The sequence below is a fragment of the Echeneis naucrates genome, chromosome 1 (genome assembly GCF_900963305.1).
Source record: "Echeneis naucrates chromosome 1, fEcheNa1.1, whole genome shotgun sequence".
Taxonomy (NCBI): Eukaryota; Metazoa; Chordata; class Actinopteri; order Carangiformes; family Echeneidae; genus Echeneis; species Echeneis naucrates.
Window position 1 is genome coordinate 15,851,882 of NC_042511.1, and position 24,936 is coordinate 15,876,817.

General features: G+C 41.7%; 2 protein-coding genes across 2 annotated transcripts; both read left to right on the forward strand.

Moving 5' to 3' along the window:
- Positions 1 to 512: 512 nt before the first annotated feature.
- On the forward strand, positions 513 to 6,923 carry atg4da (autophagy related 4D, cysteine peptidase a). The gene is made up of 11 exons (XM_029500441.1): positions 513 to 835; positions 2,094 to 2,361; positions 2,520 to 2,603; positions 2,981 to 3,154; positions 3,696 to 4,047; positions 4,185 to 4,249; positions 4,392 to 4,543; positions 4,648 to 4,726; positions 5,380 to 5,456; positions 5,624 to 5,743; positions 6,347 to 6,923. Exons 2-11 carry the CDS (start codon positions 2,145 to 2,147, stop codon positions 6,524 to 6,526), a joined length of 1,500 nt encoding a protein of 499 aa, XP_029356301.1. The 5' UTR covers positions 513 to 835; positions 2,094 to 2,144; the 3' UTR covers positions 6,527 to 6,923.
- A 1,969-nt stretch (positions 6,924 to 8,892) lies between these two features.
- smarca4b (SWI/SNF related BAF chromatin remodeling complex subunit ATPase 4b) lies at positions 8,893 to 24,591 on the forward strand. Its single transcript, XM_029500315.1, has 34 exons — positions 8,893 to 8,958; positions 9,566 to 9,819; positions 10,360 to 10,492; positions 11,027 to 11,581; positions 11,766 to 11,864; positions 12,486 to 12,744; positions 12,958 to 13,084; positions 13,180 to 13,353; positions 13,451 to 13,624; positions 13,740 to 13,913; positions 14,036 to 14,083; positions 14,584 to 14,714; positions 15,609 to 15,666; positions 15,749 to 15,858; positions 15,999 to 16,146; positions 16,289 to 16,452; positions 16,851 to 16,917; positions 17,071 to 17,181; positions 17,800 to 18,042; positions 18,155 to 18,268; positions 18,420 to 18,527; positions 18,880 to 18,966; positions 19,170 to 19,216; positions 19,489 to 19,655; positions 19,805 to 19,968; positions 20,441 to 20,668; positions 20,786 to 20,863; positions 20,980 to 21,198; positions 21,338 to 21,597; positions 22,136 to 22,244; positions 22,411 to 22,512; positions 22,990 to 23,122; positions 23,230 to 23,369; positions 24,126 to 24,591. Exons 2-34 carry the CDS (start codon positions 9,604 to 9,606, stop codon positions 24,159 to 24,161), a joined length of 4,983 nt encoding a protein of 1,660 aa, XP_029356175.1. The 5' UTR covers positions 8,893 to 8,958; positions 9,566 to 9,603; the 3' UTR covers positions 24,162 to 24,591.
- The last annotated feature ends 345 nt before the right edge of the window (positions 24,592 to 24,936 follow it).

Here is a 24,936-nt window from a genome sequence, read left to right on the forward strand (position 1 = left end):
TTTGTTTGTGATAGATGTGATTTAAATGCAGACACCAGAAGTGCAGTATGTGGAATAAAATTCTGAGATTTGTTCCAAAATGTGTATTTTTCTGAAGTCTTAAATTTAGTTCAATGCAATAAGTTTTCAAAAACCTGCAGTCATCCTAACACAACTTAGGTCAACCACAATTTTTAAACATGCACCACATACATAGCAAACACTTTGGCATGCAGGTGACATTACCAATATTGATAACGGCTCCATTTACGTGATCCAGTTCCTATACCCATGAATATTATATTTACTATTTTATATATATATATATATATATATATATATGTGTGTGTGTGTATACATGTATGTATATATGTATGTATAGTTACCTAGGTTACAGGTTACATAACTGTGAGTTAATATTAGCCACTGGCAGGCTTCCTATAGCCATTACTCGATCATTAACCAATCAGCTTTCTCGCAGCGACCACTCCGACCAATGACGTTGTGTCAGGAAAGGACAACAGGAAGTTAGTGTCCTCTGTTGTTGAAAGGAGTTGACGGTTCGGGTGAAAACCGGGTGAAATTCACAACTGTGCTTAGGAACTGGCCCGTCCTTAAAACGGAGGGACGTTTACTTCACTAACGTGAGTTGAATTTGTTTGGAAAGTCGGGAGGACAGCCGGTCGGTGTAGCTTGAATTGTAGCAGGGCAGCGCTTAAAAACGCTAAAGTTGAGCTAAGCTAACAGTGGGCTGACTCCACCTGAGGAGACGATCCTGGACGAGCAGAGGACAGAAACATCGAAATGAGACAACGAACTACGTGGTACCGACCGGCTTAATCGGCTTTTACAGCAGGTAAGTAGTTTGAGCCGGTGAACTTTTGGTTTTAGGTGAATTGACTCCGTTAAAAAGCGGTGTACGGGTACCCGTATGGTCAGTCGCTCGTTTGGCCCTGATGGTATGCTAGAGAAAAATTGTGTGATTCATATAAAAGAGAGAGCTTATTGCTTCGTGGTAGTGCATTGAAAGCACAGTAAGGTATAGGTTATTGGCCATAAGCAGCCAGCGTCGTGACGGGCTGGCATCAGCTGCCTAATAGCTAGATCTTCACATCATCAGGTGACTTTCACAGATGCAGAAAAGCTTGGCATGCCGCTTAGCAAGCCTTCATCACATGATGGCTTTTTTTTTTTTTTTTTCTTTTTTCGCAGATATGTTCCCAACAGTGTAATCAGTGACTACATATCTACTGCTGCTCTGCGTTAATCTGCTACTCATGAGTGGCATGATAAGAGAATGGAAAAGTCACTGGTACTTTCTCCCATTGCGAAATCAATTGTTGAAGATTTCTGACGACGAATGACTGCACACTGACAACGCAGCACTTTTACCTCTTTTTAGGAAGTGATCATTAGCTCCTGGCTCATAGTCAACTCACAACTGCACTATCCTTCTGTGTGAACTAGACTAAAATCATGTGATTTGATGAGCATGGACTTTTTAGTCAGACTTCCACGTTTTGGTCGAAGAAACAAGAGAACTCTTGTTTAATTTCACAAACTATCAATTTTATATAACTTCTCTCAAGAATGAATGTCCTTGGCCAGCAAAAACATAACAGGAAGATTGAAAATCATTGGACTTTTATCAATATTAAAATTGTGTGTGATGAATTCACACTGTATCAGCTATTTTTGTTTTGTTTTTTTAACTCTTCTTCTGACCATCTTGGCCATCACTGGATGGAGTATAGTTGTCAGCATCTCTTCAAGTTAATGTATAACATCATTCTTAACATGTTGTTACATTCTCAGTAACAACACACAAAGAACTGTGCAAACAAGTAGATCAGTGAATCAACTTTTCCACTATCATGATTGTTGTGGTGGAGAAACCTCAGAAAGGCAAAATCCTTATTCTAGGACAAAGTGGCCAAAAGGAGGGGTGATGGAATGGCATTTACTTTGTCTAATGTTTTGTTAAAAAAAAAACAAAACCCAATAAGTTCTTTACAGGTTAAAAAAAGTGTTTAGAGCAAAGAATGTGGACTTTTGTCTGCAGTCAGTAATTTGCCTAATGTTTTACTCCCTTTTCCCTTTCCTCCCTCAACCAGTTCTGTGTTGCAATGACGAGCACCAGAGTCCAGCTCTGAGTGCTCAGAGACATGAACTCTGTTTCCCCCAGTGGAGCGCAGTACATTGGGGGAGTGATGCAGGATGAGCTGGTGGAGAACCGGAGGCAGCAGCCGATGGAGCGGCAGAGCAGCTTTGGTGTCAGGACACCACAGACTCCTGATGCCTGCAGAGAGGCAGCTGGAGAGCCTGATGAGATGGACAAGCTGAAAGCTAAACTGATGTCAGCATGGAATAACGTCAAATATGGTTTGTTGTTAGTTCAGAGCTGCTTCTTTTTTTTTTTGTTTGGGTTGTTTTGTTTTTTTTTGTTTGTTTTGTTTTGTTGTTGTTTTCTTTTTTGGTGAAGCTCTTTTCTTTGAGAATCCGTCCACCAACCTCCATTTTCCCCGGTCTTCTGTCTGTAGGCTGGACTGTTAAGTCCAAAACCTCGTTCAACAAAATGTCACCGGTCATTGTCCTGGGACATTCCTATCTGCTTAACAGTGAAGGTAAGTTCTAAACACAAGCATATTTAAAATAATTTAAGATATACTGTAGGCCAGGATAAGGAATTGATGCAGAGTAGATGCTGTATTTCTTCTCAAGACGCTCAGGCACCACAGGTTGTATTGATGTGTGCTTTTGGTTAACCACAGTGGTGTAGGGCCTTTTTATTTGAAAGGCTACAGGGTTTACATCAAAACACAGAAACAGAAGTGAGTAAAAAATAATGAAAGCTTTTCCCCTTGTACTTTATTTCACAAAATATCCATCTAAATAACTCTTTGTCACATCAGATAATTATCACAAACATAAAAATGTTGTAAAGGTTTTGATTCTTATTTTTCTCTCTCCTGCTTCATCCCTTCAAATTACTCCCACCCAGACGAGGTAGAGCGGTTTCGCCTGGCCTTTGTTTCCAGGATCTGGCTCACATATAGGAGAGAGTTCCCTCAGTTGGAAGGCTCCACTTGGACCACAGACTGTGGCTGGGGCTGCATGCTGCGCAGTGGCCAGATGCTGCTGGCACAGGGACTCCTGGTGCATTTGATGCCGAGAGGTTTGTGTCTTCATCTGTGACCACCCACACATACATCTACAAATCTGAAAAAACAGTACGCACCTTTGTATATGCTGATTCGTCTTGTGCTGCCTGAATAAAACAATCTCTCAAAGATGTGTGATTCACATTTGAATGAAGCAGGTACTCTTCTTAGTTGAAAGAATAAATCAAGACCATTAAATACCACATGACTGCTTTCCATCCTCTCTTTTCCTCCCAACCCCATAATTTTCTCACATTTATATCTGCAGATATATCTTCTATGTGTGTCTTTATTTTCTCATTCATCCCTTGGTATCGCACATTTGGCGTTGTCCTCTTCTATGTCAGTTGTTCACTTATTTTTAATGCTGACAGTTTTTTAGGCCTCCTGCATTTATTTATTTATTTTCATGATAATGATAGTATGGCTTTCAAAAGATGTTTGCTCTGTTACTGCTTATTGTTTAAGACTGAAGAAATTCAAGAAACAAAAACTTGTAACCTTGTTGTAAACAGCTCCTAAGATTATTATTATTTTTTTTAAACTATTCTATAGATTGGACATGGCCAGATGCTCAGCAGCTAACCGATGTGGACTTTGAGGTGTTCAGACCACGTTCTCCAGTACGAGCTGGTGGCGTACCAATCCCTTCCTTTGGCTCTCCACGAGGATCAAACACCCCTGAAAAGTCCCTGCCAAGCATTCAACATCCCAGAAGTAGCCAGAAGAAGAGACCTGAGTGTGCAAGAGACAGACAAGCAGAACCCATTCACCACAGGCTAGTTACTTGGTTTGGAGATCAGCCCCCAGCACCTTTTGGAGTTCACCAGCTGGTGGAGATTGGCAAAAGTTCAGGGAAGAAGGCTGGTGATTGGTACGGCCCCTCTGTAGTGGCACACATACTACGGTAAGAGCTTTATGATTGAAGAGGCTGTGTCTTTATAAGCAAGGCTATGCTGTTACTATAAATTATTTATGTAGTTAACACAAGAAAACAATTATTTAATCACTGAATGTTTTTATTTTTATTTTTTTTTTCCCCAGGAAAGCAGTAGCCAAAACCTCTGTTGTTCAAAACCTTGCAGTGTACGTGGCTCAGGATTGCACAGGTGAAATTTACAGACATGGTTATTTTTTTGAATTAAATAATTTCTCCTTCCGGGTTTTTGGTTCACAACTGTAACTATATTTTGTTACAAAAAAATCTAAGATGTGTTTTGTTTTTGTTTTTTCTCTGACCGTGCTCTCTAGTCTATAAAGAGGATGTGCTACGTCTATGTGATCTGTCACTAAGCCAGACTCCTCCTGATCCAGACAGCCAAGGCTGGAAGTCTGTCATCATACTGGTTCCTGTCCGACTGGGAGGGGAGGCTCTCAACCCATCTTATATCGAATGTGTCAAGGTTTGTGTTTGCTGCTCCATGCCTCCCATCCATCAACACCTCTGTGTTTTTGGCCAAGAATTTCCATGAGAATTTATAAAAGAATAATTAAAAATTTTTTCCAGAACATCCTAAAGCTGGAGTGTTGTATTGGAATCATTGGTGGAAAACCAAAGCATTCGCTCTTCTTCATTGGCTTCCAAGGTGAGAAACATGGCTTGTGAAAGAATGAAAGGAAGGCAAAGAAAATTTTAAAAGCTCTTTCAATGCAAGAGACAGCGTTATAGAAGAGCCAGCAGGTTTGTTAGTAATATAAACTTCAGAAAAGGAACTAACATCAAGACAAGATATACTTGGACTCAACGTATCTTTTTTTCTTTAATCTAGTCTTTCTTTCCAGTGTGAAAAACAGGATAAAAACTTTGGCTATGTAAACATGATGAGGGAGACACTGCTTTTCTTAGGCAGTGTGGTAATCAGGAGGCGTTTGCCTTTGGGCAGTGATACATTTTGCTGTTAACTAAATGAACAGATTCCAAAATATATTTGTATATGATAGTCACTTCCACTGGAACAATGTTTCTCAGAACCATCACCAAGACACTCAATAGAAGAAGTTAACAAGGTTTCAGAAACCAACTCCTTTATTTTCTGAGAAAAGCTGGACTGTTCAAATACATGTTAATACAGTTTATTTTTAACCACATGCTAAATTTTTCTGTTTTTGCACTGACAAACAGAAACTGTAGACATATGACCCATTTCCTGGCAACAGATTAGTCCCTAGCAGGGGGAGATTTGATACATAGATGTTTAGTTGTATTTCCTCTCCACAACTTCTCCTTTCGCTCTGCCAGATGAGCAGCTGCTCTATCTGGACCCTCACTACTGCCAACCTGTGGTGGACATAACACAAGCCAACTTCTCGCTGGAGGTCAGTTGCCTGTCTGGAGCTTTTATCTCATGTTCAAGATCAAGTTGACCTCAGACAACGTGGCATTTTCATTATATTTTTTAATATTGTTTGGACATCTTATTCCACTAAAGATAATGCCATCTATCGAGTCATTAACTTCTTGGTTTCCTTCCATCACTTTCTAGTCCTTTCACTGTAGCTCTCCAAAAAAGATGCCCTTCAACCGCATGGATCCCAGCTGTACCATTGGCTTTTATGCCAAGAACAAGAAGGACTTTGAGTCTCTGTGTTCTGCCGTTAGTGTGGTGAGTTTTACACCTTCTGTCCCACTGTCATAACACTAACCCTATTAAACATCAGGTGATACTTGTACCAAGTATCTGTTCATAGTCATAGTCATAATTATTTGTAATCCATTATTATAATTCCCTGGCTTTTAAATTTTTGGTGCTGCTTTTTCTTTCTCTTTGATATCACTTAAATGTCTTTTCTATATTTGTGCAGCTTGTCTAAATCAACTGAGACTTGGAGTTTGGTCACTATTTACATTTCAAGCTGAAAGGGTTCAAGAAAAATCTTTTGGCCACTATTTTGATAATCATTTCTTTCAAATGTTTTCAAAGTAAATAGTAAATATGCCAATTATTTTCTGGTTACAGCCGATAAAATATGAGCATTTGTTGATTCTAATTTGATACCATGTAAATTAGCTTTGATATTCTAACAATTTGAAAAGTCATATTTTAGGATCTGAACAATTCTAAATTGTAAACATAAATATGCCATACGAAAAATATGTATTTTTTAAAGAAAGCAGACAGCAGGTTGATCGGTAATCAAAACATAATTACATTACATAAAATTGACCATCAGACCAGCCTTTTTTTGACTGAGCTCTGTCCTCCCAGGCCCTGTCATCATCCACAGAGAAGTACCCCATCTTTACCTTTGCAGACGGCCAGGGTCATGACTATGGACTCGAAGGTCACAGCAGCAATAACACTGGACCTGCAGCCCACATCCTGCCCCCAGGCAGACCAGGCAGGAGTAACAACAGGAGAAACAGTGATGAGTTTGTCTTCCTGTAGCACTTACGAGGATGCTCTCCCTGATCTCACCCGTAGAGTGCAGAGAGGGAACAATGTGTTTCCTTTAAAGAAGAAAAACTCAAAGCTGCATTCCAGCTGCAAAGTGGACAAGGTGTTTTTGTGTTCTTTCACCTTCTCTGGTGAACAGAAACAAAGAAAAACAAAAAATGACAGGCTCCTGTCATCACCTCTGTGTTGATGGGTATTATAAGCTATTAGGGTTGAACAGTCACTGGAGCATAACTTTCCTGGTCAAAGGCATGATTTTAAAAAGGTCATTCTCAAAATGTTTCATCTGCTTGAAATCAGACTACTCAGACTTCAAGTCGGAACTCATGATTCACCTCATTGTCCACCCCACCCCACCCCACAAAAAAAAAAAAAAAAAGGCCTCAAAGTCGGGGATGTCGGTCTGCTAAAAAAGCCTCCTCAACTCAATAGCACTCAAGTGATGTCTTCTGGTCTGAACTGGAGATACGAGAGATGATGTTTTCATAATATGTAATGAATCAGATGAGAAGATGCCTGATGTTGTTCTTGACTTGTTTTGTATACCAACTGCTGTACATCTCCCTTTTATTTCCTTTATTTATCAGTTTTCTGAATATGTTGGTGTGAGTGTGAGTGTGAGTGAGTGTTGGGTTTCGTGTAGATGATTTCTTTAAACTTTAATAAGCGCACTGATGCATTTAGAAGTCGTGTTGCAAGTACGAAGTTTCAAGTTCTTCCAAGAACATCTTGCTCTCAGCTCATGATACACGTTGAGGGATAATTTATTATTGATACACATTACCAGTTAATTTGCTGGCCTGAGATGGTGTCAAAAGCAGTTTTTTTTTTTTTTTTTTATTCTTACCAGACGTGTTTCACCTTTTAGTTTTTCTTTGTTTTGTTCTTCCTGTAGACAGTTTAATTAATATAAAATGATACATTTGGGAAATACAACTTAAACACAGTTGAGCCTCTCACCTTCAGCAAGCAACTGCTCATTATCACATCTTCATTAGACATCCAACTTCCAAGAGCATTTTGAGCAGCTGTGAATTGAATCTAGTGTTTCACACCTGATGAATATCACAAAGATGGCCCTCAGGACTGATCCCATAATCCTCCTGATTTTCAGTACTCCATTATTCCAGGTCAGATCAGTGAATGCTGCCGGATGTGTTTTTGTTTTTGTTTTTTTTGTTCCTGTTTATGCTCAAGACTATGAAAATTACAGACCTCTACTACTGAAATATCCCCCTTTTTTTGGAAGAGTTGCATCTGTCTCCAGATTGTTGGTTGAAGAGAAATTATCTCTTCAGTCAGAAATAAATGCAAATCGATTTGTGATAAATTGTGGTTTGTCCCATAAAGACAGATTAGAGTGATCTGGATAAACTAGCAAAGCAAAAGTCTGGATGGCTCTTTTTGCTCAAGTGCAGGTTCTTGCGTATGACTGATGGAGCTCGCCTGGAACCTCAAACTTCTGTTGCAATATGCCTTCTGTCTTGTCTGTCTCCCTTTTTTTTTTTATACACATGAAGGCTACTCCTCCAAGTTGCACTACTGTTATTTGGTTTGTTGTCCTGAATAAACTTCAAACACTGGAATCATATTTCACTTTCCTCAGACTGAATGAATAGTGTTTTGGTAGAGGGAGGATGTGAAATAAAAAGGTCTCAAGCGAAAATGATGATGACGACGACCATCTCCATCTTTTAAAGTGTATTTGTAATCCATTGCTATAACTACTACAGTAAACCTCAGCTACAGGCTGCAGTTGTGTTTATACTCAGTCATCTCCAACCAGGAGTCCACAAACTGACATCTCCTCATTCCGGAGTCTGTTCCGCAGCAGGACGCGTCACATCAGCTGACCTCTGCCTTAAAGTAACCGGAATGTTTCCGGTGTGCCGGATCGCACAATTTCGCTGTCGCGAGACAATGCACAACGTCACCTGCACGCGCAGGGCCACGAGCCAACCTGACAGGCCGAGCGCTGCTGCGCATCGCTGCGTTTTTTTTTTTTTAATGGTCGGGGGGCTTTGACAGCATGTTGGGCATAACATGGATAATCAATGACACTAACCCGGCCTACGGCTAAACCACCCTGACTCACCACACCGACTCTGCGCCTTCTTCGTGCACTAACGAGTAACGAAGACGGTGATGAGAAATGTACTGGCGCAAAAGTATCCGTTTTATTTTGGAAATGAAAGGGAAAAAAAAAATAAATAAAACGGCTCATGTAAAAGCTCCGTAAGTAGACCCCCGGCAGCCGCTACAGGCAGACCGGTGAGCGTCTGAGTGGAGCCCGGCCGCCTCTGCGCACGCATGCGCAGTGGCGTGCGGCCGTGACTAGACATTCGGTCATAGGAGCGGTGGAGGGGGGCGCTCGAGCCACGTCCGTGAAACAAATCAACGCTCCGAGGCAGATTACAAAGAGGGTGAGTGGACTAATTGCGACAGCAAGTGCGTCTTCGTTTATTTCTCCCAAATATCAACCCGGGAGCGCAGAAATTCACCCGGGACTGTCTGTCCTGTTGATGCGGGTAGGTCAGTCGCACAAGCACAGTCCGCCATTCCCCCCCTTTTTTTAAATATATATTTAACGGGACACGTTTTCGCGGTGTGAGTGAGGACGGTTCTCAGTAGCATTGGTTGGTGTGCAGGATTGACCGTGTTTGCCGGGATCAGTCCAACTTCAGGCTAAGACCCTGCGGCTGGAAATGCATTTGGGCGCATTGGGTGATTTGGTGCAGCGCAGCAGGAGAATGGGCAGTCCACTACCTGATAGGCGTTGGACTCACCCATATTGGAGAGATTGTGCATCCACCTCATTCATAAGGGGGGCATAGTTGAAGTTACACATCCAGCTTGACTGTCAGGATATTTTTTTTAAAAAAGGAGTTTGCACATCAAACCGCTAAATTATCCCTCATTTAGGAGAGGAACTTTTCCATACTGTATTGCCATCATTCTGCGGAGGTAATTTTCCTCCACTTCTGACATCCCTCCACACCTTCCTTGTATCACTTCTCTCTGTTCTTTCAGGTCCCTGCTGCTCATCCAGAAGCAGGAGATCCAGGGCAATGTCGACACCAGATCCCCCCATGGGAGGTACCCCACGGCCAGGTCCTTCCCCTGGTCCGGGTCCCTCCCCTGGGGCCATGCTGGGTCCCAGCCCTGGTCCCTCCCCAGGTTCCTCTCACAGTATGATGGGCCCAAGCCCCGGACCTCCCTCCACAGGACACTCCCAGGCTGGGCCCTCTGGATACGCTCAGGACAGCATGCACCCTCTCCACAAAGTGAGGACATAGATGGCAACAGTCCTAACTGAGACACCTCACTGCCATTAAATTGAGTGCTTTAGGAAACAGATTAGGAAACAGTATAGCCTCATTTACATCACTCACATTTAACCATAACTCGTGTTTGGAGTTATTAAGATGGAATATTTTTTTTATATGAACCTGGATGTAAATTCTATAGCAAAATATAAGACATGAGGGAATTGATTTGTTTGTGATATTTTATATACATATATATAATATAAAGTACAGTACAGGCCAAAAGTTTGGACACACCTTCTCATTCAAATGAATAGGAAAGTGTGTCCAAACTTTTGGCCTGCACTGTATGCATTCACTGTATTCGCCGATTCAAAATGTGCAGTTATTGATATGTTATGAAATTAGTCTATAAAAGATGTGAGCAACTGTTCCCCATTATTCTTGCCTGTCAATGTTAATACTGTCATTAATATAACTCCTTCCATTTTTAATATGTGATGTCTGTTTTCACACAGGGCTAATATTTCTCTTTATGCCATGTGATTGCTTCCACAGCCAATGGAGGGCATGCATGAGAAAAGCATGAGTGAAGAGAGCCGCTTCAGTCAGATTAAGGGACTGTCTATGAGACAGGGCGGACACAGTGGTATGGGCCCACCACCCAGTCCTCTAGACCAACACTCACAAGGTGGCTATGCTTCATGGGCTCATGTTAGGCAATTGAATCCTCTCCACTGTTGTGTAAGATAAATTGTGTGCTGCAATTGTGATTTATGTGGTTAGGTGGCATGGTAAGCTCACAGGGAGTGTCTCTGCTGTTGTAAGCTATGTAATGAAGCACAAACTCTATTTTATAATACGTAATTCAGTTTCTATTAGTATAGAAATACTCTAAATGTTACAGCTTTTATCCACCTGGATATAACAAAGATAATGTCAACTGTTGAGCTTTCTTTGTTGGTAAAAAGCAAACAAACAAATAAATAAATAATAAAATGAGATACACAGATGGACAGAGTTTAACATTGTGACTCTGAGTTGAAACCAACAGTCTGCCAACATTTTAATGAGATAAACACTTAAAGCAATAAATGACAAACAGGTTATTTCCTGTCTTGCTGTTACCTAGGCTACAGGCGAACAATCAGTCATCAGTTTCACAAAATACACATGGAGTCATATGGAGGGCTTGAAATAGTAAACTGTCTTTTTGTGTCTTTAGGCTACCACTCTCCATTAGGTGGCTCTGACCACTCAAGTCCTGTCCCTTCAAATGGCCCTCCATCTGGTCCTCTTATGCCATCATCCTCTTCTTCTTCCTCCTCTGGTGGCCCTGGGTCTGCCTCTGCACCTTTGGATGGCCCCAGTGGTGATCAGCACACACTGGGTCCTAATAACCGCACTGGTCCTCCAGGTAGCTCTAACCCTGGTCCCAGCCCTGGACCCAGTCTCGGATCCAGTGTCCCCAACCTTGGATCAGGCCTTGAATCAGGTGGCCCGAGCGTCCCTGGAGGCCCTGGTGGCCCAACTCCCTTCAACCAGAATCAACTTCACCAACTCAGAGCCCAGATCATGGCTTATAAGATGCTTGCTCGGGGTCAGCCCCTGCCAGACCACCTACAGATGGCTGTCCAGGGGAAGAGGCCAATGCCAGGCATGCAGCAGCAGCAGCCCATGCCCAGCCTGGCTCCTGGAGCTGGAAGTGGGCTAGGAGGTGGGCCAGCAGGACCAGGGCCTGGGCCTGGTCCAATGGGCTCAGGCTACAGTCGAGCTCATGGTGAGCAAACATGGGGGTTAATGTGAAATAGCAAGTCTTACTCTGTGGTATGATGGGTGATGTCAGTTACCCAAAATCTGAAAATGATACCTGTTTGCTTGCAGCGGGAACTTATAGCTCTGCTCAAATGTTAAGAGGCTGGTGTCATAAATGTAAATATATGCAACGAATGCTGTTTCATTAGGCATGATGGGACCCAACATGCCCCCACCAGGTCCATCTGGGACCCCAGCTGGGATGCAGGGACAAAACCCAAACGGACCACCCAAGTCCTGGCCTGAAGGTATGTGGCATTGATGGAAGGCCATGTGAAATCTGTCAGGTCTCGTGTGTTTTATTTAGAATTAGAAGTAGCTTGAACTCGTAGAATCTAATAGAAACTTTGATTGTGAAAGAGACACTGAGTGACTGCGCGCATGTCCACAAACAGTCCATTTAGTTAAAGAATTGAATGAGTTTTGTTGAAGTCTTCATTCATGATTTGATTTAAACAAAAACACTTGTGATTTGTTAATCAATTGTTTAGAATCATATGGAAAATGTACATATAATAACACTTGATTATTGGAATATATTTACCATTTTTTCACACCAGAAAGAATCATAGTATGAAAAATGTACCGGCATATTATATAACTTTAATAAAGGCTCTTGTAAAGGCAGGTATCCTAATTTCACTAAGATGTCACAGTCCAAGTGAATTCTGTTAAAAATGTACTCCTGTATTTGCAGTATCATAAAAATATTGATCTTATTTCTCAAGACCCATCTGATTAGAAACATTGATGTATTCCATCACAATATGTAGTCTTCAGCAGCATTCACAGCAATGTGCTATTAATCTTACCACACTTCCCCCTTTGCCCCACAGCAACATCAAAGGTTTTACCTTATTGTATTTCAGGTCCACTGGTGAACGCAGCAGCCCCCTCTAATGCTCCCCAAAAGCTGATCCCCCCTCAGCCCACAGGCCGGCCGTCTCCTGCACCTCCTTCAGTTCCGCCTGCCGCCTCCCCAGTAATGCCGCCCCAGACACAGTCCCCAGGCCAGCCAGCACAGCCAACTCCCATGATGCCTTACCATGCCAAGCAGAACCGGATAACTCCCATTCAGAAACCCTGTGGCCTCGACCCAGTGGAGATACTGCAGGAGAGGGAGTACAGGTATGATACAATACAATAATACAAGGGCTTGTTGTTTTGTTTTGTTTTTTTTTACCTTGTTTGGTTTTTCTTGCTTGATGAGCAGATCATGACATAAAGAATCCTTAAAATGTTAACACACAAAAATGTGGAGCATACTTGCAACATAAGTACAAAAGCATAAAAAATCAGCAGATTAACACAATAAAAACCCTAAACTCGTCACTTGTTTAGGCTACAGGCTCGAATCACTCATCGTATTGCTGAACTGGAGAACCTACCAGGTTCTCTAGCTGGTGACTTACGTACCAAAGCTACTATAGAGCTCAAAGCACTCCGACTGCTTAACTTCCAGAGACAGGTACTCTGTTTGCAATATTATCTGCATTACCTAATCTTTGACCTCAACAGCATCACACCCTTCCAATGTGAATCAACGACTTTTGCCTTCCACAGTTGCGTCAAGAAGTGGTTGTTTGTATGCGTCGGGACACAGCCCTAGAGACGGCCCTTGATGCCAAGGCCTACAAGCGTAGCAAGCGCCAGTCTCTGCGGGAGGCCCGGATCACAGAGAAACTGGAGAAACAGCAGAAGATTGAGCAAGAGCGCAAACGCAGGCAAAAACATCAGGTAGAGGCCAAATAAGTTTGTCAAGTTACCTATGATGTTATAAAAACATGTACTATTGATTGACTCCTCTCTCGTGTTTACATTTCTCTGTCCTCAGGAGTACCTCAACAGCATCCTCCAGCACGCCAAAGACTTCAAAGAGTACCACCGTTCAATCACTGGCAAAATTCAGAAGCTGACCAAAGCTGTGGCTACGTACCATGCCAACACTGAACGAGAGCAAAAGAAGGAAAATGAGCGCATTGAGAAAGAGAGGATGAGGAGGCTTATGGTAAGAGGAAACCATAAAAGCACCATGCAGACACAGCTATGCAATCATACAGATTACACACTTATAAGTATACACACCCTCCAAACACTGTATGAGCAGTATTCTGTCCCACTAGGCTGAGGATGAGGAGGGTTACCGCAAACTGATCGACCAGAAGAAGGACAAACGTCTGGCCTACCTGCTGCAGCAAACTGACGAGTATGTCGCCAACCTCACTGAGCTGGTCAGAGCTCACAAGGCTGCACAGGCTCTCAAAGAGAAGAAAAAAAAGAAAAAGAAAAAGAAGAAGGTACGGGAAACTGGAGCAGATATCCATGGATTCAAATCGTACCTATTCAGTTTGTGTCTGATTATGTGAGACTGTGTGTGCTGCTCATTGTTTTAGTTCCTAAGCTGTGATCTGTTTTGCAGATGGAGAACGCTGAGGGTCAGACTCCTGCCATGGGCCCTGATGGAGAGGTGAGCTGATGCAGAGAGTTAGTGACACAAAACTTTATAGACCTTAAAATCTTGTTCCGATATAACTTTGTATCTATTCTAGCAAAAACAGAGAGTTATGTTCACAGTCCCTTTTAGTGATAAGCAGGTACACTTAGTCCTGAGGTGTACTGTGTGCACAAAGCAAAAGGTACTGGTTGTTTGTCTGCTGTCTGTGGTCTTCATGGAGACATCTATTCAGGACAACATGGATCAAATTTCACACAAAGCTTTGGGGTGTTTTTTTTTTTATATATATATATATATTATTATTGTGATTTGTGTTGTTATGGCAAGAAGTACCCTCTGTTCTAACGATCCCCCGTTTTGTATTGCTTCTATTCAACATTTACATATTTTTCCAGGCAAAAAATTCTGTTTGTTAAATTAGCAAAGCAGCAATTGTTACTCTTCATATTTACACACAGTCTAACTATTCTGGTTGTGGTTTAGTAAAACCAATAACCTACTTCTCCCTGCAGCCTCTGGATGAAACAAGTCAGATGAGTGACCTGCCTGTAAAGGTTATCCATGTTGACAGTGGAAACATCCTCACAGGGGTGGATGCTCCTAAAGCTGGACAGCTGGAGACCTGGCTGGAGATGAACCCAGGGTGAGACGGGAAGTAGAGAGGGAGAGAGATTTGTGTATGCAAATACGTTTCAAGATCGAAATGCATATCTTATAAAGACAATGTTCTAACAAATTAACATAGTTAATATTGATGTTGCTGTTGCTACATGGCAGCAGTTTCCTGACAAGTCTTGAAGAACCTTGGAGTTTAGCATTCAACTTAACTCCTTGGCCCGCCAAGAGTTGTCTCCAGCGACCGAAAGCGGCATTAAAGTTCACTCCATGTTTTTTCTACAATCATTTCCTACTGTTTGCTGTTAGCATGCTAACCAGCTAGCCTGGACCCAACTCCCTCCCACAATGAGTCGTTGTATGTTTCAATCTGCCCTGAAGAAACAAGAATTTAACACAGGGAGTGTTATAACTGTTGTATTGTAAAAATGATGATGTAAGCTCTTGGCAAGCGGCCATCGCCATCTGTCGCTCCTGGCGAGAAACCGCATTTGGCAGCAAATCAAAATTACATAAAGCCCCTTTATATTTCAAACATGAACAGGTTAATATGGTAACATGCTAAAATGCTCACATCTACACATTGCATATCAGTGTGTGGGTATCCAAGAGACATTACGATATTACCATATTAAAACCTGACATGAGAACTGTTAAATTACTGTCCAATTAACTGTCAGCCATTCCTGAAGAACGGCAGAATGTCTTTAATATGGGTAGGCTCATTTTTCCACATCCAGCCTAAACTCACAAAACTTCATTCAGCAAAATTTTCTGCAGCACAACCACTTAATTCCCCAATATGTAAGTAATGGCTGAAAAAGCTTGGGAGCGTACAGATTACAATGACTTCTATAACTGAAATCTCAAAATAATAGGATTGCATGTGGATTTTTTTTGAGTATATTTGTATTTTGTCCAGCTATGAGGTGGCACCTCGCTCAGACAGTGAAGACAGCGAAGAGGAGGAGGAAGAGGAGGTGGGTTGTTGGACATGTTTCATGCCTGCTTTGTTATCACCGTTGCAGTCACTGACCCATTGTTCCCCCCACCATCTGGCAGGAGGAAGAGGAGGAACCGCAGCCTTCAGCAGCTCCAGTGGAGGAAAAGAAGAAGATTACAGACCCTGACAGCGAAGACGTGTCAGAGGTGGATGTCCGACACATAATCGAGTGAGAGCATTTAGAGTCCTACACCTGAATGCAGGTGCATTGAGCACCATTTATTTTCTCTAGGACTCCCAAACAAAAATAGTGTCCATCAAATTGCTTTAATCCATGGTTGAATAAATTACCTTGTGCTTCCACTGCAGAAATGCTAAGCAGGATGTGGATGACGAGTATAGCGGCGCAGCCTTCGCTCGTGGGCTTCAGTCTTATTACTCAGTGGCTCATGCTGTCACAGAGAAGGTGGAGAAACAGTCCAGTTTGTTAATAAATGGACAGCTCAAACAGTATCAGGTGAACAACTACCCATTTGGAATATTATGATGACATCAGTTGTTATCTTATATTACATTATGTGGTTAATTTATTTTCAACAATACCATGCACAAAGAAATATTTGAATATTACGATTTTCTCACATTAATATCCTTGTCAGATTAAAGGCCTGGAGTGGCTTGTTTCCCTCTACAACAACAACTTAAATGGGATTCTGGCAGACGAGATGGGTCTTGGAAAAACCATCCAGACTATCGCCCTCATTACGTACCTCATGGAGCACAAACGTCTCAATGGACCCTACCTCATCATTGTACCCCTCTCGTGAGCTAAAACTTGTGATTTGCAAAAAAGATTTGTCTTAGTTTTGCTCTGAATTGTAAAATCGCTTCCTGTTCAGACCTGACATTCACATGTGTGTGATTACAAGTGGGCAGCTCTAACTACAGGTGTGAGTGCACCCAAGACGTATTGAGGACACATATGAGGTCATTCAGACCACTCAGACAAATGGTCTTTGTCATAATTGTCCACATTATTGTGGTGGTATTGATACAAATGTGATCAGGGCCACATATTTCCAAGTCTAATTTCAAAATGAACCAAAAATATTTGACCTTCTTTTTATTTGACCCATCTGTCTTAGTCGGACAGGTTAAAACAGCAATGCATGATGGAAAGGTATGTAATTTCTGAATGACAGAGCTGTGTCTCATTGGCAGAACTCTTTCTAACTGGGTATATGAGTTTGACAAATGGGCACCAACAGTCGTCAAAGTTTCCTACAAGGTTAGTTTCTGCAGCCACACCACCCATATTGTGTGATTCTAACTTATCTAACTAACTGCAGACAAAATGTGAGAATTTGTGTGTCTAACTCGAAAGTTAAATTTTTTAGTTTACTGTGATATATATACTTATTTATTTATTTTTGTGTGTAAGGGGTCTCCTGCTGCCAGAAGAGCCTTTGTTCCCCAACTGCGCAGTGGAAAATTTAACGTTTTACTCACCACCTACGAGTACATCATCAAGGATAAACAAGTACTGGCAAAGGTGAGATGAGCTGTGCAAACAAGGAAAAGGATATTCCCAAACTCACAACAGCAAACGTTATCATTCTTCCCCCTCTACCCATGTATGTATCCTTGCAATGACAGGTTGATTTTTCTTGCTAGTTGTTTGATTTTCCTTGGGGTCCCTGTGTTCTTTTTTGTTTTTGTTGTGTTTTTTGTGTGTTCCTATCAGCTCCCACTGCCCCCCTAAATCACCAAAGTGCTGTAAAGGTGTATGAGCCTGGCCAATCTGACCACCCTCTGTGCTGCATCTCAGTGCTTTCTCCTAGGTCCTGCAACATACTGACACAGCCTGTAAACCACGTCTCCCACTGTCCTCTTTGGCCATCATGCTGCAATGCACTCATGTAGTCATATAGGCTTCCTCCCAGGTGGGTGCTGTAGTTAAGGGCAAGCGTTTTTCCACATGGTGGCTCAAGGCTTTCGCTTGGTGCTGAGTCCTTCTAGTGCATAAGGACAAACTGAATAAGAAATCCTCCATATGAGCAGAATCTGTTTTTCATGTGTTTGGATGGGATTGAATATAAAACATAACAGTGGCGGTGTTATCCAAAAGTGCTTCTTTCTTCTTGCCTCCTCCTTGTGTCATTTCCACCAGATCCGTTGGAAGTATATGATTGTTGATGAAGGCCACCGCATGAAGAACCATCACTGTAAGCTGACGCAGGTGCTGAACACCCACTACCTTGCCCCACGGCGAGTCCTCCTGACAGGGACACCTTTGCAGAACAAACTGCCTGAGCTCTGGGCCCTGCTTAACTTCCTATTGCCAACCATCTTCAAGAGTTGCAGCACCTTTGAGCAGTGGTTCAATGCTCCATTTGCCATGACAGGAGAGAAGGTGGGTAGGCCTCTGTCATAGCTACATTGTCATTTAATAATGTAGTCCCTTTGTGGCATTACTTCTTTGCGTGTTGGAGAAATGCAAAATTTCTCTTTCCTTGTCTCTCCAGGTTGACCTTAATGAAGAGGAGACCATCTTGATAATCCGTCGTCTCCACAAAGTGCTGCGACCCTTCCTGTTACGTAGATTAAAGAAGGAAGTGGAGGCACAACTTCCAGAAAAGGCGAGACCTTCCTCTTTCAGCACAAATAGCATATGGACAAATATAAAACATGCATACACAAACATGCACAGATGATCTCTGATGAAATACAAAAGTCCTCTGACGTTGTCTGCACTATTTATGCTGAAAATCTGTGCCTTTTTTCCTGTAGGTGGAATATGTGATCAAGTGCGACATGTCGTCTCTTCAGAGGGTGCTGTACAGACACATGCAGGCCAAGGGTGTTCTTCTGACTGATGGATCAGAGAAAGACAAGAAGGTGAGAGCACAAGCAGGTTTTAGCCTTGTAACTTAGTAACTAAAGTTGTCTCCACTCAATTTCTGCGTTCCGTACGTTTATTCAATTAATACAATCAAATCAAATGTGACGCCAGAGATATTAAATGTTACTAACAAATGATTCTGATGAAATAAACTTCAGCAAAGTCTGAAATGGAAGTGCCGCATTGCATTTTCTAAAGCTTAAGTTGCTGATTAAGTTTTAATCATCAGCTACTTGCTTTTAATGCTGCCTGTTTAAGGAGTGTTGATAAATGTCCTTGCAGGACCCAACATAAAAGGATAAATGAAAAGAAAAAATCATGCAAAATTTTTCTTATTGTGTTTACCAGGGTAAAGGAGGCACAAAGACGCTGATGAATACCATCATGCAGCTGAGGAAGATTTGTAACCATCCCTACATGTTCCAGCAGATAGAGGTATCACTGAGAAGTGTTATGTAGACACGCCTTGTCTCGACATTTTATCTTATTATGAAATCTAAAAATCATTTTCCCCCTAATTTCTTACAAGGTTGATTTCATTGTGATTCTACAGGATATTAATATGAACATGAATAGAAAGACAAAGCCACAGTTGAACAGTTTGATGGATGGATGGATATTTTTAATTGTTTGTGCAGGAATCCTTCTCTGAACATTTAGGATTCTCTGGTGGAATAGTCCAGGGGTGAGTCTTAACGTCTCACACACAAACATATACACTAAGTTGTGTCGCAATCTTAGTGGATGATGCTGTCTATTTGGATCTCTACCCCGAACTGACCCCAACCCTAAAACCCCCAGTCCACTAACCCAATAACTCCACTGTATCTGTCCTCGCAATGACTCAGACCCCATGGCTAGGTGTATATAGAGGTCCCTGGCAGGACACAAAAACAAGCCCGCACACACTACTTGTCCCCCTCACTCTCCTTATTTTCACATTTTTATTTTCATCAGGCCTGACCTGTATCGTGCATCAGGAAAATTTGAGGTGTTGGATCGAATATTGCCCAAACTAAGAGCTACAAACCACAAAGTTCTGCTGTTCTGTCAGATGACCTCACTCATGACTATCATGGAGGACTATTTTGCTTATCGAAATTTCAAGTATCTCCGTCTGGATGGTGAGACAGATTGTATAAGCCTTTTTTCTCTGTTTCGTTAGTCTATTGATTTCTTTGTACTTCATTGAGTTCCCTTGAATCCCATTGCCTTCATTACATTTAGCCTTTATCCGCTTCTTGTCTTTTTTTCTACCTACATTGCATCTCAGGCACCACAAAGGCTGAAGACAGAGGAATGTTACTTAAGACATTCAACGATCCAGAATCGGAGTACTTTATCTTCCTTCTAAGCACAAGGGCTGGAGGTCTCGGCCTCAACCTGCAGTCTGCTGACACCGTGGTCATCTTTGACTCTGACTGGAATCCACATCAGGTGTGATTGCCTTAAATTTCTGAAATCAACTATTACACCGTTTTGTGAGAAAATGACATTTATTTACTCTCTGTCTTTCTCTATCCTTCTGGTGTGGATGCGATAAAGAAGCTTGGCAGCATTAAATTACCAGACTCAATGATTTCTTGTTTTGGACTGAAAAGAAGTCACCCATTTATCAAAAATCTTAAATACACGACACATGCTGTATAAATTTGTCTAGGAAATTTAAGAAAGTGCCAATTTGGCGTTTATTTATCCATTGAAGTTGTTAGAGGAAGAGGTTTTTTACATTTTCCTTTATTTAAATGGGAGCACATGTTGGACACAAGAGTTGAAGTTCTTTGTATATCCTACAGTGGTGTATGTGGGTTTACAAGTTAGTCATTCCTTAGTTAGTTTGCTAGTTAATTACTTTGCAATTTAATAGTTTGAAGCTGGACTGCTTCTACCCTGCCATTATTGTCTCCAGGACCTGCAGGCTCAGGACAGAGCCCATCGTATTGGTCAACAGAATGAGGTACGGGTGCTGCGTCTCTGTACGGTCAACAGTGTCGAAGAGAAAATTTTGGCAGCTGCTAAGTACAAACTGAACGTGGACCAAAAGGTCATCCAGGCCGGCATGTTCGATCAGAAGTCTTCCAGCCACGAGCGCAGGGCCTTCCTGCAGGCCATCCTGGAGCACGAGGAGCAAGACGAGGTCTGGGGTCAAGAAGTGTGTCTACGCATGAATGTGTGTGCGTGCACCAGCGACACACAATTTTAAAAAGTGTGCTTTCTTATGCTCTGCTTGCCAATGTGTGTCTGCTGTATTCAGGAAGAGGATGAGGTGCCAGATGATGAGACAGTCAACCAGATGATTGCTAGAAGTGAGGAGGAGTTTGACCAGTTCATGGTAAATTTCTCTGTATAGATGATAAATTCTAGCTCAGTTCTCACTTCCAGTCCTAACAAATCCTCTTTCTACCTCTTCATTCCTTTCTGCTTTTCTTCCACCTTCCCCACCACCAGCGTATGGACCTGGACAGACGGCGGGAGGAGGCCCGTAACCCACGGCGAAAACCACGTCTAATGGAGGAGGATGAGCTGCCCACTTGGATCATGAAGGACGATGCCGAGGTTGAGCGGCTGACTTGTGAGGAGGAGGAGGAGAAAATGTTTGGAAGAGGTTCTCGGCAGCGAAAAGAAGTGGACTACAGTGACTCACTGACCGAGAAGCAATGGCTGAAGGTTATTAGGCTCCTGGGAAAAAAGGGCAGAGCTGAGAAGCAGATGCCTGAATACAAGTTAAATCTAAAACACAATCTCAAACTCCGTTGTTTTCCCTAGTATAAATTTTTCTTCCAATATTTATTATTACCCCGAGCAGGCAATAGAGGAGGGCACACTGGAGGAGATGGAGGAAGAGGTACGTCATAAAAAGACAACACGCAAGAGGAAGCGGGATCGTGACCTGGACCTCCCTGTCCCCTCCTCTTCTTCTGGGCGAGGGCGTGTGGACAAAGATGATGATGGGAAGAGGCAAAGGAAGAGGGGACGACCACCTGTGGAGAAACTCTCCCCAAATCCTCCTGCGCTCACAAAGAAGATGAGAAAGATTGTGGATGCTGTCATCAAATACAAAGACAGGTAGAAGAAATGAGTTTTGACTGCAGTCTGTAATAATTAAGGCTGTATACTGTATAGATATGCATATTAAAGGGAAGACAGATTCCTACTGACCCACACTACAACAACCGTTCTATACTTTTACCATTCAAATCAGGTATTACATAATGTCATAGTAAAATTGACTCATTGACAGTGAGTCAACTGAAGGTACATTGAAACACTTTCATTTCGGTGGTTACATGCCACCAAAAACCTACACAGCTAATGAAAATAAATAGCGCTAGATTAGAACACACGTTGTTGATCAGTCAGGTAACTGTGGCCTCTTAGAATTGTAATTGTACTTGTCTGACAGGAACATTACCAACATATAATCAAAGTATAATCAACTAAATATTTACAAATGCATTTTGCAAAAGGTCACATCTCCAAGTTTGAAAGCTAAAATTACTTTGAAGGAGGTTCTGCTTACAGACCTGATTGTAAGGAACTGCGGTAAAATGGTAGATCTTGATAGATGTGTTTTTGCTCTTCCTGATGATGTAACCTCATGCAGCACCAGTGGGCGTCAGCTTAGCGAGGTGTTCATCCAGCTGCCTTCTCGAAAAGAGCTGCCAGAATATTATGAGCTGATCCGCAAGCCTGTGGACTTCAGGAAGATCAAGGTGAGACGCAAAAGGATTGTCTCAGCTGGGAAAATCAGACTAGTGCAGCAAAGTAAAGCACAAATACAATACAATACAATCTGCCACTGATATATATGTATATAGGTAGATCTGCGTGTTAGCTTTTATTATTTACCAAGTGGCTATCACTGCTTGCTTATACTAGGAAAGGATAAGAAGTCATCGGTACCGCAGTCTTGGTGACCTGGAGAGAGACGTCATGCTGCTCTTCCAAAACGCTCAGACCTTTAACCTGGAGGGGTCACTGGTGAGATGGTCTGGCTGGACACGCTGGTCATTCAGCAAAACACCTGCTGTCCTGGCCTTGTTAGAGCTGGTTTCTTTTTCTGTTAGTGACTGAAATTACACTTTAGAACTCTGTCTTATTATTATTACTTGTAATTGCTAGTACTACATATTTAGGAAAATGGTTTTTCATTTTTGCTACTCTCCCTGAAAATTAAGGTAATTAAGTAAAAAAAAAAAAACAAGAACTAATGGTCAGTATTTCAAGTTGTTAACCAATGCAACATCAGTGACATTTTAAACCTGGAGGAATGAAGCATCTTGCTGCTAGGCAGGCCATTTCCTGGTAACGTGGTGAAGGACATGTTTTCAGTTTTTCTCTTTACTCCGTTTTCCTTGAGATGTTAGCGATCATACAGAATGTGTGCATGTGCATTTCTCTTAAGTACCTGATAAAAGTAACCAGTTTTTTTCTACGTTGTCTCTCTGATTTGAGCAGATATATGAAGACTCCATCGTGCTGCAGTCAGTGTTTACCAGTTTGAGGCAGAAGATTGAGAAGGAAGAAGAGAGTGAGGGAGAGGACAGTGATGAGGATGAGGAGGAGCAGGAGGAAGGCTCAGAGTCTGAATGTAAGCGTGTTTACTTTTTTTCTGTCAAATTGTCCTTGGGTTAGTAAATGCTTTGCTTTGTTAGTTGCTGTGTTTTGTTTTGTAATTTAATGTGTGTTTTTCTGCAGCTCGCTCAGTGAAAGTTAAGATTCGTCTGGGCAGGAAGGACAAAGGTGGAGATCGAGGGAAAGGACGCAGCAGACGGACGGGACGCACCAGAGCCAAACCTGTTGTCAGTGACGACGACTCTGAGGAGGAGCAGGAAGAGGTAGCTCATTCTGTCTGTTTGTCGTTATGTCTAAACCTACAATTACAGTGGAAATAGGACTGCAGCTGAGAAGTTATATAAAAGGAGTCATGAATTTAGCAAAAAAGATGCACACCCAGTTTTTGTTACTGTTGTAGTGTTTGTTAAAGTAGTCAGCATTATTTATTTTTACAGTGAGCATGATTTTGCAAGTTCTCTTTCCTAAAAATAAGCAAAATGGAACTCGAGAAGTGAAGTGAAAAAGTGAGGATGAGTTTGTGATCTCTCAATTGCAAATCACTCTGCAAATATCTGCAACATTATTACATGTTCTATATCCTTAAGATTTGTTGTTGAGAAGTCCTTTGTTCAGTGAGAGGAAGTGAGTCAGCTTATGAGAAATTTGCATGTAAAATGCAAAATGACAAATCTGACAAAAAGGCAAAAAGTCAAACAAGCTCTAAAATCTTTAATGATGGACAGAACATGAGGGGTTCTGTTTGTATAGATAAGGAGTGCAAAGCCATTTAATGTAGGTAATGTGTTTTTAGTTTTGTGTTCTGTGCCCTGTAGATTCTCAAAATGTAGAATGTATCAAACTCCTTTATGATCCCAGCTGAGAAAACTCTGTTATTTTTTTATTTGACTCTTAAGCAGAAAAAACCTTTGAACAGATTTCAGGGAAACTTTCAAGCCTCAAGCAGCTACTGACTGCTTTTTGGTGTGAATGTAGAAATTTTCCATTTCCGCGACATTTCTGTGTTTGCTCTTTTCCAGGAGCGCTCTCCCAGTGCCACTGATGAAGAGTCCTGAAATAGACTGTGACATGGAGGGAAAACGGGACATTCCACCACATATACAGTAACATATACATAAGAAAAAATGCCCATTTCAACTCCACCCACCCTCAGTCAAATGTCAGCACACTAAAACAGAAGCTTTGCAGTAGTACAATATCCCATGGAAACTAAACAATATCTCAATCCTATGTGATAAAATACACAAAATAATTAGGTTGAAGAAAATGTTAATAACCAGATCAAAAGAGCTTTTAATCTCTTTGTGTGGGTGCCTGAGAGATTTTAGTTAATAAAACTCCGCATGCTGCTTGTTCACGGATCCCAGTGAGGATCCCAGCCTAACTGAGTGGTGCACTTAAAGATGGCTTGGAAAGAGAAAACTGATAAACATTAAAATCCAGATATTACTGATGCCATTTCTAAATGTGGCATCCATCCTCACACTGTGCAGTTAAGTGTACTCTGTCATTTAGGTATGTTTTAATACCATTTCAAGACATTTTAATTATATTTCAGTATAATTAAAATGTCTGTTAAATCTGCAAAACTCAATGCCCTATCTAGCATTCATAAATGGTGGACAACACCATATCATTTACACAGCTATACGGACCCTTTGAGTGGTCAGTGATGCATAGTATCACAAATGACCGCATACACTATGAAAACATATTTTCTTCATGATCGTTTTCTCAAAGTGTAAATGTGAAATAGGGTACTGGAGATAAATTGTTCCAAGACCAAACAAGCTTGAATTACTTTAACTCTGACACAACTGTGTTCTAACA

Excerpts from the sequence above, each read along its gene's own strand:
- atg4da (XM_029500441.1), top strand. The coding sequence starts at position 2,145 with ATGAACTCTGTTTCCCCCAGTGGAGCGCAGTACATTGGGGGAGTGATG. Across the intron at positions 2,362-2,519 it reads ATGGAATAACGTCAAATATG|GCTGGACTGTTAAGTCCAAA; the intron begins GTTTGTTGTTAG and ends TTCTGTCTGTAG. Across the intron at positions 4,727-5,379 it reads CTTCTTCATTGGCTTCCAAG|ATGAGCAGCTGCTCTATCTG; the intron begins GTGAGAAACATG and ends TCGCTCTGCCAG.
- smarca4b (XM_029500315.1), top strand. The coding sequence starts at position 9,604 with ATGTCGACACCAGATCCCCCCATGGGAGGTACCCCACGGCCAGGTCCT. Across the intron at positions 19,656-19,804 it reads CAAGTATCTCCGTCTGGATG|GCACCACAAAGGCTGAAGAC; the intron begins GTGAGACAGATT and ends ATTGCATCTCAG. Across the intron at positions 20,669-20,785 it reads AGCACGAGGAGCAAGACGAG|GAAGAGGATGAGGTGCCAGA; the intron begins GTCTGGGGTCAA and ends TGCTGTATTCAG.